The 12,730-nt window shown below is 46.3% G+C and overlaps 1 protein-coding gene across 1 annotated transcript in view; it reads left to right on the top strand.

Annotated features, from left to right (window-relative positions):
* Positions 1–12,730, top strand: part of SCNN1B (sodium channel epithelial 1 subunit beta) — a 163,674-nt gene that overhangs the window by 141,023 nt on the left and 9,921 nt on the right. Inside the window, exons 8-10 of the mRNA XM_086940444.1 lie at positions 196–313; positions 3,630–3,705; positions 7,524–7,581. Coding sequence (XP_086796570.1) covers positions 196–313; positions 3,630–3,705; positions 7,524–7,581 — 252 coding nt within the window. The remainder of the gene's footprint in view (positions 1–195; positions 314–3,629; positions 3,706–7,523; positions 7,582–12,730) is intronic.

The following is a 12,730-nucleotide window of genomic DNA, read 5'->3' as shown; positions in this document are numbered from 1 at the left end:
GGACCAGAGGTGTGTGCTACAGGCCCAGACTCATGAATGTTTAAAACAGATTCTTTAGCCAAAGAAAACACCTGGTGAGAAGGACACACTTGCCCCGGTGGGAAAAATGTCCTTCAGTTACACTGTGACGCCCAATGAGACAGGCTTCCCGCCATTTTGATTCTCACAAAGCTATGTTTTCTCTTTCTCTTCCAGTCCTGCCTGCGGTCCTGTTTCCAAGAGCAGATGTTCACCCAGTGTGGCTGTGCCCACTACATGTACCCCCTGACAGAGCTAGCCCAGTATTGCAACCATGAGAATAACCCAGAGTGGGGTAAGTGAATTATTTATAAAGTTTTATATAGATGGCGCTGAATAACTCCAAGCGCGCCAAGGCATTCGAGCATGCCTCGCCCCTCCATTCTTTGTTCTGTGACTGTGTCAATCTACCCATGCACCTGTTCAGTGGCAGGTTTAGCAATGCATGTGCTAGGCTGGTCATTTTGTTTCAATGGCTTTCAAAGCCCTGGCCCAGAATGGTCCTTTAGAATAAGCATCCCATATCTAGCAGTTCTACTTCAGGCATCCATGCATTGGTCTCTTGAGCCTGTTTCATGTGATCTCTCGTTGGTTCATTGATTTTATTTGAGGATGTCCAAAAATTGATCAGGTGATTGCTTTTCAGGCTTACTGTCTGTTAATCTAACAATCTTATTACAGTCCGTCTTTGATTGGTCTAGTGAGTGTTCTTCATGCTATCCGTGCCTCAGCCTATGAACTGCGTTTGATGCTGTTTGCTGTTTGTCTAGTGGTTGTTCTTCATTCTATCCGTGCATCAGTCTGTAAACTGCGTTTGATGCTCTTTGCTTTTGGTCTACAGAGCATTCTTCATGCTATCCATGGATCATTCAATGAACTCCGTTTGATTCTATTTGCTGTTGGTCTAGTGAGTGTTCTTCATGCGATCCGTGCGTCAGTCTATGAACCGCGTTTGATGCTATTTGCTGTTGGTCTAGTGACTGTTCTTCTTGATATCCGTCCGTCAGCCTCTGAACTGTGTTTGATGCTATTTGCTGTTGGTCTAGTGACGGTTCTTCTTGATATCCGTCCGTCAGCCTCTGAACTGTGTTTGATGCTATTTGCTGTTGGTCTAGTGATTGTTCTTCATGCTATCCATGCCTCAGCATATGAACTGCCTTTGATGCTATTTGTTGTTGGTCTAGTGATTGTTCTTCTTGCTATCCATGCCTCAGCATATGAAGCGTGTTTGATGCTATTTGCTGTCCGTCTAGTGATTGTTCTTCATTCTATCCATGCCTCAGCATATGAAGCGTGTTTGATGCTATTTGCTGTCCGTCTAGTGATTGTTCTTCATTCTATCCATGCCTCAGCATATGAAGCGTGTTTGATGCCATTTGCTGTCCGTCTAGTGATTGTTCTTCATGCTATCCGTGCCTCAGCATATGAACTGCGTTTGATGCTATTTGTTGTTGGTCTAGTGATTGTTCTTCTTGCTATCCATGCGTCATTCTATGAACTGTGTTTGATGCTAATTGCTGTTGGTCTAGTGACGGTTCTGCTTGATATCCATGCCTCAGCCTCTGAACTGTGTTTGATGCTATGTGTTGTTGGTGTAGTGATTGTTCTTCATGCTATCTGTGCGTCAGCCTCTGAACTGCGTTTGATGCTATGTGCTGTCGGACTAGTGATTGTTCTTCTTGCTATCCATGCATCAGTCTATGAACTGTGTTTGATACTATTTGCTGTCGGTCTAGTGATTCTTCTCCGTGCTATCCATGCGTCAGCATATGAACTGTGTTTGATGCTATTTGCTGTCGGTCTAGTGCTTCTTCTCCGTGCTATCCATGCATCATTCTATGAACTGTGTTTGATGCTAATTGCTGTTAGTCCAGTGATTGCATTTTAAACTATCCATAACGTGATCTCTTGATTGTGTTTTCGGCTGTCTGTACAGCTGTCAAGTAATTATATTATAGTCTATCTCCCACAGGTCTAATGATTTGCTTTCTGCCTGCCCACACATTGGTTTCATGATTTTATTATAGACTATCCTTGCCATATTAATTGTGTGTGAGGCTACCGGTGCATTAGTCTGTTGGTTGTATTTCCAGCAATGATACATCGCTTTGGTCATTAATCATATATGATTCTAGTCCCTTTTATCACATTTGATCTATCATTGTGTTAAAGGCCTTGTTTTCAGCTTTCTGGACATTGAACTCTGAGTAAACTTTTAGCTAATCAAAATGAACCCTCTTTTTGCATTCTGAGTAGGGGATTGTGTTTAATCTGCCTCACATTAAGCTTGTGTGTCTGTTGTTGACCTAGAGACGGTGTTTTAGCTGGTGTTTGTGAATTAGATTGTATTAAGTTTTAGGTTTAGGTTTACCCTTGTCTCTGGGTTGTACTTTCAGCTGTTCTTACATTTGTCTTGTGGCTATGTTTAAGTAATCAATTCTTCACTCAGTTTATTTTGTTTAGGTTAGAATTAAGTTGGCCTAGTGATTCTGTTTTAAGATGCCACTGCAATGGCTAATTGATGGTATTTGATCAAAGGCGAATGGATCACTTTTCCTGTATTGTAACCTGGGTCTGGGGTTCTAACCATCTAAAAAACCCTCATTCACGCAAAAGGTAACAGAGCGGTATATCTTGATCTTCCGCTTCTGAGCCTACGTGAAAAGCATCATCATAGGGTCTTTAAAATATGCTTTTCTCCTCCCGGAGGGAGACCAACTGGTGATTACAGTAGTGATCAGAAATGGTGGGAATGTGAGTAAAGTGAATTTAAAATTGCCTCCATCTCTCAAAAATTGTGTTTTATTCAGTTGGAGATGGGGCAAGGTTAAAACCAAAAGGCGGTGCATATCTAGAAGGGTTATTGTTCTATAGCGCCTATTTTTAAAAACTGTGAGTGGTCGACATGTTTCAGCCCTCACGGTGCCCGGTTACAATACAAAACAGGACAAGTGATCCATTCGCCTTTAATTATTTTCCTATTGTCTGGACGCCGAATGGATCTCAGTTTCTCTCCCCCCTGATTGATTACGAGATAATTAAAAGTATTGTCAGCTGTCGCGAATTGTTCCTGGCACTCCAATTAGATTGTCTCTTGAGTAATTTAGTCATTTTCTTTAGGCTTCTAAAATATCACTCTCTTGATTATGTGTAGGATATTAGTCCATGGGGTGGCATTTCTCTCACTGTTACTTTGCAGGGTCACTGAAAGTGTAGCGCCAGGGGTGGAAGGTTTACATCTTTGGAGTGTTGTTTTGCAATATTGATGATTGAAGGATCTCTTTTTTCAATATTACTTTCCCCTAAAAGAGAGATCCAATCCCATCTCATGAATATTGCTTTTCAGTTCCAGTGACTAAGGATCCTATATTGTCAGTGTTGCTTTGCAGTCTCAGTGACTGAAGCCTATCATCTCAGTGAGAGGCGACATTGCTTTGGCAGAATGGTACCCCTCTGTCTCTGCATCGTTCTCAGCAGTTCTCCATGAGACAGGGCTAGATTTGCCATTGTCTTAAAAGTTGACCTGCCTCAAAATGATAGCAACCACCATTTGTAGTTTCAAAGACCCAAGCCTCACGTGTTGTTGTGTTTGTCTGCTTTCTCACACACAGTGTCGTGTTATTACACCCTGCGGGATTCTGTCAGCGCCCGAGAGAACTGCATTCACCTCTGCAAACAGTCCTGCAAGTGAGTACTTTTTCGTCTGTATTTTTAGGAAATTGAAGATGTGTATAACTTATGTATTTACCGTTTCTAAGTGCTGTAAATAATTTGTCGGCAACCCAATATAATGGTGCTCAGTTTAGCCGCCTTGGAAGGTTGGAAGCCTCACTCTGCGCAAGGATTCAAACTGGTGATCGAGTGCTTGGCTCACTGAGCCATCATTCTGGCCTAAGCTAGAGGTGCATTTACTCTAAAGCACAGCAGAGCCCTGAGATTGCGAACTGTGTTCTAGCTACAAACTGGAGCAGTTGTTCCATTTCCTTCTACTATTTGTTCTCAGCAGTTCTTAATCCATTGGTTTAGTGCATAGGATCGAGGAATTAAACTCCCAGAATCCCTCAGGATTTTAAATGGAAGTCCAGTTCAGACCTGGGGTGGACAGATTGTTCTGATCTGCCCTAAAATCTTGTCTGCAGGGTCAACAGGCCCCTTGGTTCACCTCAGGTAAAGTGGTCCAAGCAGCAAGGACGTATTCTTAAAGTGAAGGAGGAAAGAGTTTGTGCTGCCTGTGCACAAATACACAAAGTGCTACAGTTAAAAGAAATTCAAGGTGCACCAGGTTTGGATAAATGGAGAAGTACTTGTGGATATTCAGAAGAAATAACTTTCACACTGTCTTGTAGTGTAAGGTGCGTCCTAAAGGCTTCAGATTATTGTAAATCTTCACTTCAGTCTCAAAGTCCTCCTGAAGAAGAGCTTCAGGAACCCACCAGTTCTCTTCCCCCCAAAACATAGTTCATCTGCAGGTCCCTCTGCAACAGCCGACGATCAATAGTAGCGGAGACCCTCAAGACACATGGGGAGGAGAGGTATACATGCTGCCTAGGGGGACCCAGGAAGGAATCCTGGCCTTTGAGCTTGACTCAGCATCATGTGATTCTGGATTAATCACTTCATCTTCCTGTGACTTAAAGTGTATTTGTGTAGACCCCACTTGATGTACATGATCTTGTAGACCATCTCTCAACCCTTCCTCATGATGTACAGTGCTTCATAGGTAGGTTTGCCCTATACAGATGCCAATACAACCAGACCATGGGTCAGTCCACTCCAACAATCCCACGGACGTCTTACAGGCAGCGGCACAGATACCTTTGCAGACACATCTAGTCCAAACCGAAGCCAGCATGGTTACTTTGATTTATTGCAAGCTACCACCTGCTCTCTTTAGCCCAGATTTATAAAAAATGCATGGAACGCAGCACAGCAACCAAAACTGATGCGCTGTGTTGCGGGACATATCTACAGAGATAGCGCTCTCTTCCTCTCTCCCTAGCGCCGGCACTGATTTCGGCTGCACTGCACCAAACACACAACTTAGCGCCATAGCGCGGGAATGTGTGCCTGAGTCCACCGTAGGTTTTGTACTGGAACGGTAACCTTCCAGTAAAAATACTCTAGGTAGACACACTTCAAAACTTTTCCTGCTTTGCCTGCGTGCTGCACTTTGCATGTGTGCGCAGCACACATGCAAAGTCAACAATAACAATACAAACGCTGCTCCTCTTAATGCCTCCTTTTAAATGGTGTTCACTTTTGGCGCTAAACCGTGTCCACAATTGTTTGTAGATAGGGTTTTACGTCAAAAGGCATGGGTGGCGGCATGGGAACGCCCATGTACCACTCATATAATGCCCCCTTGGTGCAAAGCAATGCTTTGTGCTGCTTTGCGTCACTTTCAGGGTATTTTCCAGCGCAAAACAAGTTTTGCACTAGAAAGTGAATTCGGAAAAAAACATTTTCTGCTGGTTAGCGTCACTTTTGTGACTCTAATCTAGCAGAAAATGTTAGTAACTCTACCCCTTAGTTGCTTTACCTGTGTGCAAGCCAGTGCTTGTATGCACTGGGGCTTCATCTGCTTTGGTGCCAGCTGTGTCTGCACTCCTGGATCTCCCTCTGAGTACCATAGAATGCCTAAGCATGGATGTGCAAAGGTCATAGTTCAGTACAGCGCATTGGCCTTTCCGGCTGTGGTGTGACATGGGTTCATGCTACTAAACACTAGGTCATAAACGATCAATAGACGCCCAAGCACAGCGTGAAGTCAGCCATGTTGAAACATGAATTAAGAGAATAACACAATACACGAAACAGTTTGGTTTTTTGCTATCAACAATGGAAGATGTTCTGAGAGTTGGGAAATATTCCAAAGTTCAGAGGTCTGAATGGTGAAGATGCTGCACCAGAGGGTCACCAGCTGTGGGGGTCACTTGCAACCTGGCAAGTGACCCTCACATCTGGCAAGTGACCTGTAATACATTTCTAGATAAAGGAGGAGGATGTGTGGTAAATTTGCGCTCCTCCCAACATGGCCATCTGCGGTCATTAGTCTTTTCTAGATAAAGGAGGAGGATGTGTGGTAAACTTGTTCTCCTCCCAACATGGCCACCTGCTGTCATTACACCTTCCTCTATGTTCCCACCTACTAAGCCTCCCAGAATGCCTGTGTACATTCTATGTGGTACTTGAATGTTCCACACTTGTGAGTTGATGGTCTGGTCAGCTGGCGAGGTGTGTTGCTCTTCTGTATCTTAATAAACCTATCTTGTAACGACTATGAAGTGTCCTGCTGCCTACCTGAACATCTTCACAACATGACCCTCCTGGTAGATTCAGGGCTTGCGTTGCAAGACGTGGGGGCCTACATCACGCACTGCCCGAGGCGCTTCACAGAGAACCTTAAGTGAGCTCTGTCAAGAGCCAGGGCGTTGTGTGTGAGGCAGATATGATGCAGTCCTTGGATCTGAAATGGATGAGACGCCTGGCCGCTGTGTTCTGACGCCACAGAGGGTGATGGAGAAGGTAGTCCAGAGCTGGTGGGGCTGTACTACCAAGAGAGGACAGGGGTGGTGATCGCCTGTACGTGCGGGGCGAGCAGCAGAAAGAGGAACACTCCTTTCAGCATCCTTGGAGAGTGCAATGATCGCCTGTACCTGCTGGGGGAGCAAGCAGAAACAGGAACACTCCTTTCAGAATCCTTGAGAGTGCAATCAGCAGAAAGAGGAACACTCCTTTCAGCATCCTTGAGAGTGCAATCAGCAGAAAGAGGAACACTCCTTTCAACATCCTTGAGAGTGCAATCAGCAGAAAGAGAAACACTCCTTTCAGCATCCTTGAGAGTGAAATCAGCAGAAAGAGAAACACTCCTTTCAGCATCCTTGAGAGTGCAATCAGCAGAAAGAGGAACACTCCTTTCAGCATCCTTGAGAGTGCAATCAGCAGAAAGAGGAACACTCCTTTCAACATCCTTGGAGAGTGCAATAATCGCCTGTACCTGCTGGGGGAGCAAGCAGAAACAGGAACACTCCTTTCAGCAGCCTTGGAGAGTGTAATGGGGATTTGATTTCCTCTCTATTTAATTACATTTCCTCTCCTTCCTTGCTCATTTGTTTCTGCTCACTTGGTTTCTCCCAGTGAACTTCTGTTCTGCTCCTCGGTTCTCCTAGTTTCTCCGTGGGCAGGCAGTCTTACCCCCCTGCCACCCCTGCTATGGCTCTCATCACAAGTTCTCTGATGCCACCATGAGGTCCTCCTCTCTGTCTCCGGTACCACGGTCTCCTCCCATATCCATGTGCTTTCGTCTCGTGTCCTCTTACTCCCACTCACACAGTTCTTTCTTTCTTTCTTGCTCTGCTTCTGCTCTTCGATTGTCCCCTGGTTCTCTTGCTCTCGCGTTCTCCCTTTTATTCTTTGGCTCCCCCTTAAGTTCTCTGACCGCCTCATATTCTATCGTCTGTTTTTTGTCTTTAACGTTAAAGGAATTCTCTCTCTTCCTCTTTTAGTGACACCCAGTTTTTAATGACCATCTCCATGGCAGAATGGCCTTCCGAGGGGGCAGAGGTAAGTGAACTGTGTGTCTTGAGACCTGTGTGTATTAACTCCCTGCTTACAGAAGGTGCTACGTGAGGGGGGCGTATTCGAATGCAACTTGTCAAAGATCACACTGCATGCCGGTCTGGAACCCTACCTCACACCTCAGAAGAGTATACGTTGATAGCACGTGAGAACGGTAGGGCTCTTCGAATCGGTACCTTTGTGTTTCCGGTGCGTACAAGCACCGCGGTGGCTGCAGGGGCCTGTGTTACGCCCCTGGGTGCGTACCCTTTTACAGCCCAACAGTGAACTCTCTTCCATGTTGGAGTGCGCCTGGAAGGACCGGAGAACATCTGCTTGGCACACTGCGGTCTAGCATTTTGTACTGTTGCCTATGACGCATGTGTGACTAAATAAATCGTCATTTTTAAACTGCGCTTTGCATTCTGGGGCTCGTAGTCCTGTTCTGCATGCAGGCTCTGTGGATCACCGCGGCTGTAAGGCGAGGCCTCTTGGCAGCCTCGAAGCTGGGTGCCAGCCATGACTGGCATGCCTTGGGATGGCGAAGGGCGGGCCCTGCTAGGACGGGTCCAAGGGAACAGCTTGGTGGGTGGGGTGGCTCCATTCTTAGCACACGGAGGGAACACGCAGAGTGGGTGCAGACAGCCTCAGACCGGTCTCATCCGACGCGCGGGAGCGGTGATAACATCTCTCGGCTGTTCATTGTGCCTCCTTCAGACGTTCAGGTGCAGGACGCGGTCATGTGACAGGAGGGGGCGGCAATTACTGCACGCAGGGCCCCAGAACAATCCTCGGCGGTGCAGTCCGTGGGGGCCACTGCTCAGCACTCGGGGATGTACAGCTCGCCTTCTCCCTCCACTGTTTGCTGCCCCCGGTCTATACCGGCCCAGGCAGCAAGAAGTTATAATGAAGGTGAAGCAGCCTGTGCTGTGTCCTGGCCTGTACGAGCTGTGCAGGCAGCTGAAAGTCACTTCACAGGGGCAGGGGGCCGGCATGTGCCCTGCCCTGTAGAGCTGTGCAGGCTGCTGCAAGTTACTACACAGTTGCAGGGGTTCTCAGTTCCGGCCGGTAGAGCTGTGCAGGCAGCTGCAAGTTACCTTTACAGGTGCAGGGGTTCTCAGTTCCGGCCGGTAGAGCTGTGCAGGCAGCTGCAAGTTACCTCACAGGTGCAGGGGTTCTCAGTTCCGGCCTGTAGAGCTGTGCAGGCAGCTGCAAGTTACCTCACAGGTGCAGGGGTTCTCAGTTCCGGCCCATAAGAGCTGTGCAGGCAGCTGCAAGTTACCTCACAGGTGCAGAGGTTCTCAGTTCCGGCCTGTAAAGCTGTGCAGGCTGCTGCAAGTTACTTCACAGGTGCAGGGGTTCTCCGTTCCGGTCTGTAGAGCTGTGCAGGCAGCTGCAAGTTACCTCACAGGTGCAGGGGTTCTCCGTTCCGGTCTGTAGAGCTGTGCAGGCAGCTACAAGTTACCTCACAGGTGCAGGGGTTCTCCGTTCCGGTCTGTAGAGCTGTGCAGGCAGCTGCAAGTTACCTCACAGGTGCAGGGGTTCTCAGTTCCGGCCCATAAGAGCTGTGCAGGCAGCTGCAAGTTACCTCACAGGTGCAGAGGTTCTCAGTTCCGGCCTGTAAAGCTGTGCAGGCAGCTGCAAGTTACCTCACAGGTGCAGAGGTTCTCAGTTCCGGCCGGTAGAGCTGTGCAGGCAGCTGCAAGTTACCTCACAGAGGCAGGGGTACTCAGTTCCGGCCTGTAAGAACTGTGCAGGCTGCTGTAAGTTACCTCACAGGTGCAGGGGTTCTCAGTTCCGGCCTGTAAGAGCTGTGCAGGCAGCTGCAAGTTACCTCACATGTGCAGGGGTTCTCAGTTCCGGCCTGTAGAGCTGTGCAGGCAGCTGCAAGTTACCTCATAGGGGCAGGGGTTCTCAGTTCCGGCCATTAGAGCTGTGCAGGCAGCTGCAAGTTACCTCACAGGTGTAGGGGTTCTCAGTTCCGACCTGTAAGAGCTGTGCAGGCTGCTGCAAGTTACCTCACAGGTGCAGGGGTTCTCAGTTCCGGCCTGTAGAGCTGTGCAGACTGCTGCAAGCTACTTCACAGGTGCAGTAGGACGGCCTGTGTTCAGTTCTGACCTGTAAGAGCTATTCAAGGAGCTGGCAGTTACTTCACAGGTGCGGAGGGGACGGCACATGCCCTGTCCTGGCCTGTAAGAGCTGTTCTGAGAGCTGGAAGTTCTTGCTAGAGGGGCGGCACATGCCCTGTCCTGGCGTGTAAGAGCTACAGGCTGCCGGAAGTTACTTACTTCACAGGTGCGGAGGGGAGCACGTGCTCTGCTTTCTGCTGCCATCATAGGGTCGAAGAATCAAACAAGGGTCTTGACTCCTATCTCAGCAAGGCTGAGTCCAACCAAATTTTATATAACGAAACGAAGGCCAATGCTGGGAAAGCTTCTTAACAGCCAATAATTCACCAAAATTGTTATTGAGTCAAACAAAAAACAACCTGTTCATAGTATAGCATTCTACGAGATTTATTCTCTTTTGTGAAATTTTCATGTTTTTGGCACAATATTATTAGTGCATGGGGATACAAAGAATTTATATACACTATATACAAACATTTACAACAATTACCAAGAACATTTTATACATTTCATACACACTTGGCCACTTCAGTCATACAAACAACAGTCACACAAAAAGCAAAAACAACACAATGACATAGAATGCCCACGTATTGGTAACGGATAGCTGGAACTAATCCTGTTCGTGATAATCAATTTTTTAAGGTCTGTATAATACAATACAAAGTTCCACCAGAGGGTCTTTTATCACAAGTCAAACAAGCTGTTTTATGGCATCAGTGAAACACCAAATACGGGGCAAGGCTGGTCGACGCGTTTCAAACCCCATCATTGGGTCGGGCATCACAGACGAGCTGTGAAAAAGTTTGCATTTGTCCAAGAAGCACAGGTCTTGCAATTACAAACTAAAATACACTATAATCAACCTTTCAATACACCCTCCATATGGAAATGTAAGGAATCCTTCTCTTGACTTAACGACGAAAAATCGACATAACAGCAGAGGATCTAGAAAAATACAAAAACATCCACTTTACATTCCAAAAATATATTGTTGGACAAGGGAAACAACTACTACAATGTAACTTTATTTGACATGAAGTGGGACTAAAACACGATTGGTAAAAGTTGCTCAGCCTGCTAGTTTTAGTATCAGGGTTCTGTATCTTGGAGCTTTAAATCATGAATGTATAAAGCAGGAAACTCGTCAACGCAGGGTCAAAGTAGGGCAATGCCACTTCTTATTTCACTAGGGCTAAGAAGGGGGTGGGGGTCAGGCTTTTTGGGCAGGGTAGGTGGTGGTAGTATAGGTCTAGCTGATAAGAGGGTTTGTGAAGGCTGACTCAGATACAGAATAAAATATGAATGTCCATTAAAGGTTATTAACTCCTTACAAACCCTTAAAGGACTGTAAGATATGCAGAATGGTGAAAAGTCCTTAGTCCGCACCATTTCAGAGATATTGCACGCTATATGTATCAGAGCAGGGGTTTGTTATGCAGCTTTAGAGTACTTGGGGTACCCTTCAACAGTTCGGGTCTGTGGAATAACTCCTAGGGGTGGGCGGAATTTGCGTAATCGTGTTACGCGAATCTCTGCGAAATGGTAAAAAATCTCTGCGAACACGCAAAAATTCCGCAAACACGCGGAATTGCTTGTTCGTGATGCTTTTTTACTGTTCGCAATCGCTGTTTGCGTGCTCAAGGGAAATATCTTGCGAACACGCATTTTGAGAACACGAACAAGCAAAAAATGTTGCGAAGTCGCAGAACGCCGAATTTTGGCCAATTTCGCGTTCTCCGCAGAACGCAAAATCACCCAAATTCCGCGAGCGGAACAAAATTTACCACCCAGGCCTAATAACTCCCATAGGGAACAATGGGACTCTATTGTCCTATGGACGTGCAGCACCATAGAGAGCTCTGGAGCTGGCAGAGGTGCTGAAAGTCTTTTACTCTGAAATCTGTAGAAGAAGGATACCTTCAGCTGAGCCTGTCTGCAAAGGCTCAACTGTTTGAGTAATGAGCCAGGGTCTGAATCAAGGCAAATCCATGTTGATCAAACTTGCCTATAAATTAATTTGTCCAGGTTTCATTTAAAATAGGCTATTTGCTATCGAGATGGAAATCGACCTCCCAGCACTCCCCCTATTGTGCCCTATGTCCCACGCGGGTGGAGACGGTTGCTCACATCCTTTTTGAATGTCCAGACTATTGTAACCCAAGGAAGCGTTGGCTCAAACCTGTGTGCAGATCATTTGGCACCCGCCAATATTCAGTGGCCCTACGCATTCTACTAACAGACACTTCCGCCCTTGTAGTTTGTGGCATCTCAAAATTTTTAAAATGGTCTTGGTTGATCCGTTCAAATAGGCTTTCTGTATCAATTTAATTCTTTTTTAACTGTACACATTCCAATGTTTTTATCGTCTTTTTTATCTCTTTGGATGTATTGTTATGTACATTTGGTGAATGCCTTTTTTTAAAATATTTACTGTATGTACTGCTTTTAAGATATTTTTATGTATCGAAATAAAGCATACCAACCAACCAACCAACCATTTAAACACTGTTAAAATGTAATAGCTCCTGCAGAGAACTTGGGTCTCCGGGAATCCAGTAGTTCTAACATCCCTTCAAGATTTGGCCTTGAATATGGCATTATTCGGTAACCGCAGGAATAAAGACCTATATATTTGAATCATTGACCTTGGTCGATAACATTTCAATGAATCTGTTTGAAAAAGGAATCTGCAGTCTCCCTGCTTGGTTTATTAATTCCTTAGTCTTTGGCAACAAATTTCTGGCCTGTTGGCGCTACCTACATGGCTTCGGGGTCTAAAAGTCCAGAGGGCTGCCTCTTATTGATGATAGGGTTTGGATTAGTTAGATCCCCACATAACCCTTTAGTGATCCTAGCTCGTATGAGCCACACTTCATTTATTGGACCTAGTGGTCAGCACCGGCATGCTATGTGTGGGGCCAATTGGTTGCTGAACTTCAACACAGCGCAGCAGGGCCACTGAGATCCTGTGTGTGGCTCGGGGATACAGTTCACATACGCTTACCTAAGTCTGGTGACGGATC

This window comes from Lissotriton vulgaris, chromosome 10, assembly GCF_964263255.1.
Source record: "Lissotriton vulgaris chromosome 10, aLisVul1.2, whole genome shotgun sequence".
Classification (NCBI taxonomy): Eukaryota; Metazoa; Chordata; class Amphibia; order Caudata; family Salamandridae; genus Lissotriton; species Lissotriton vulgaris.
Note: the sequence above shows the minus strand (reverse complement) of the source record. Positions and strands in the feature narration are given on the sequence as shown.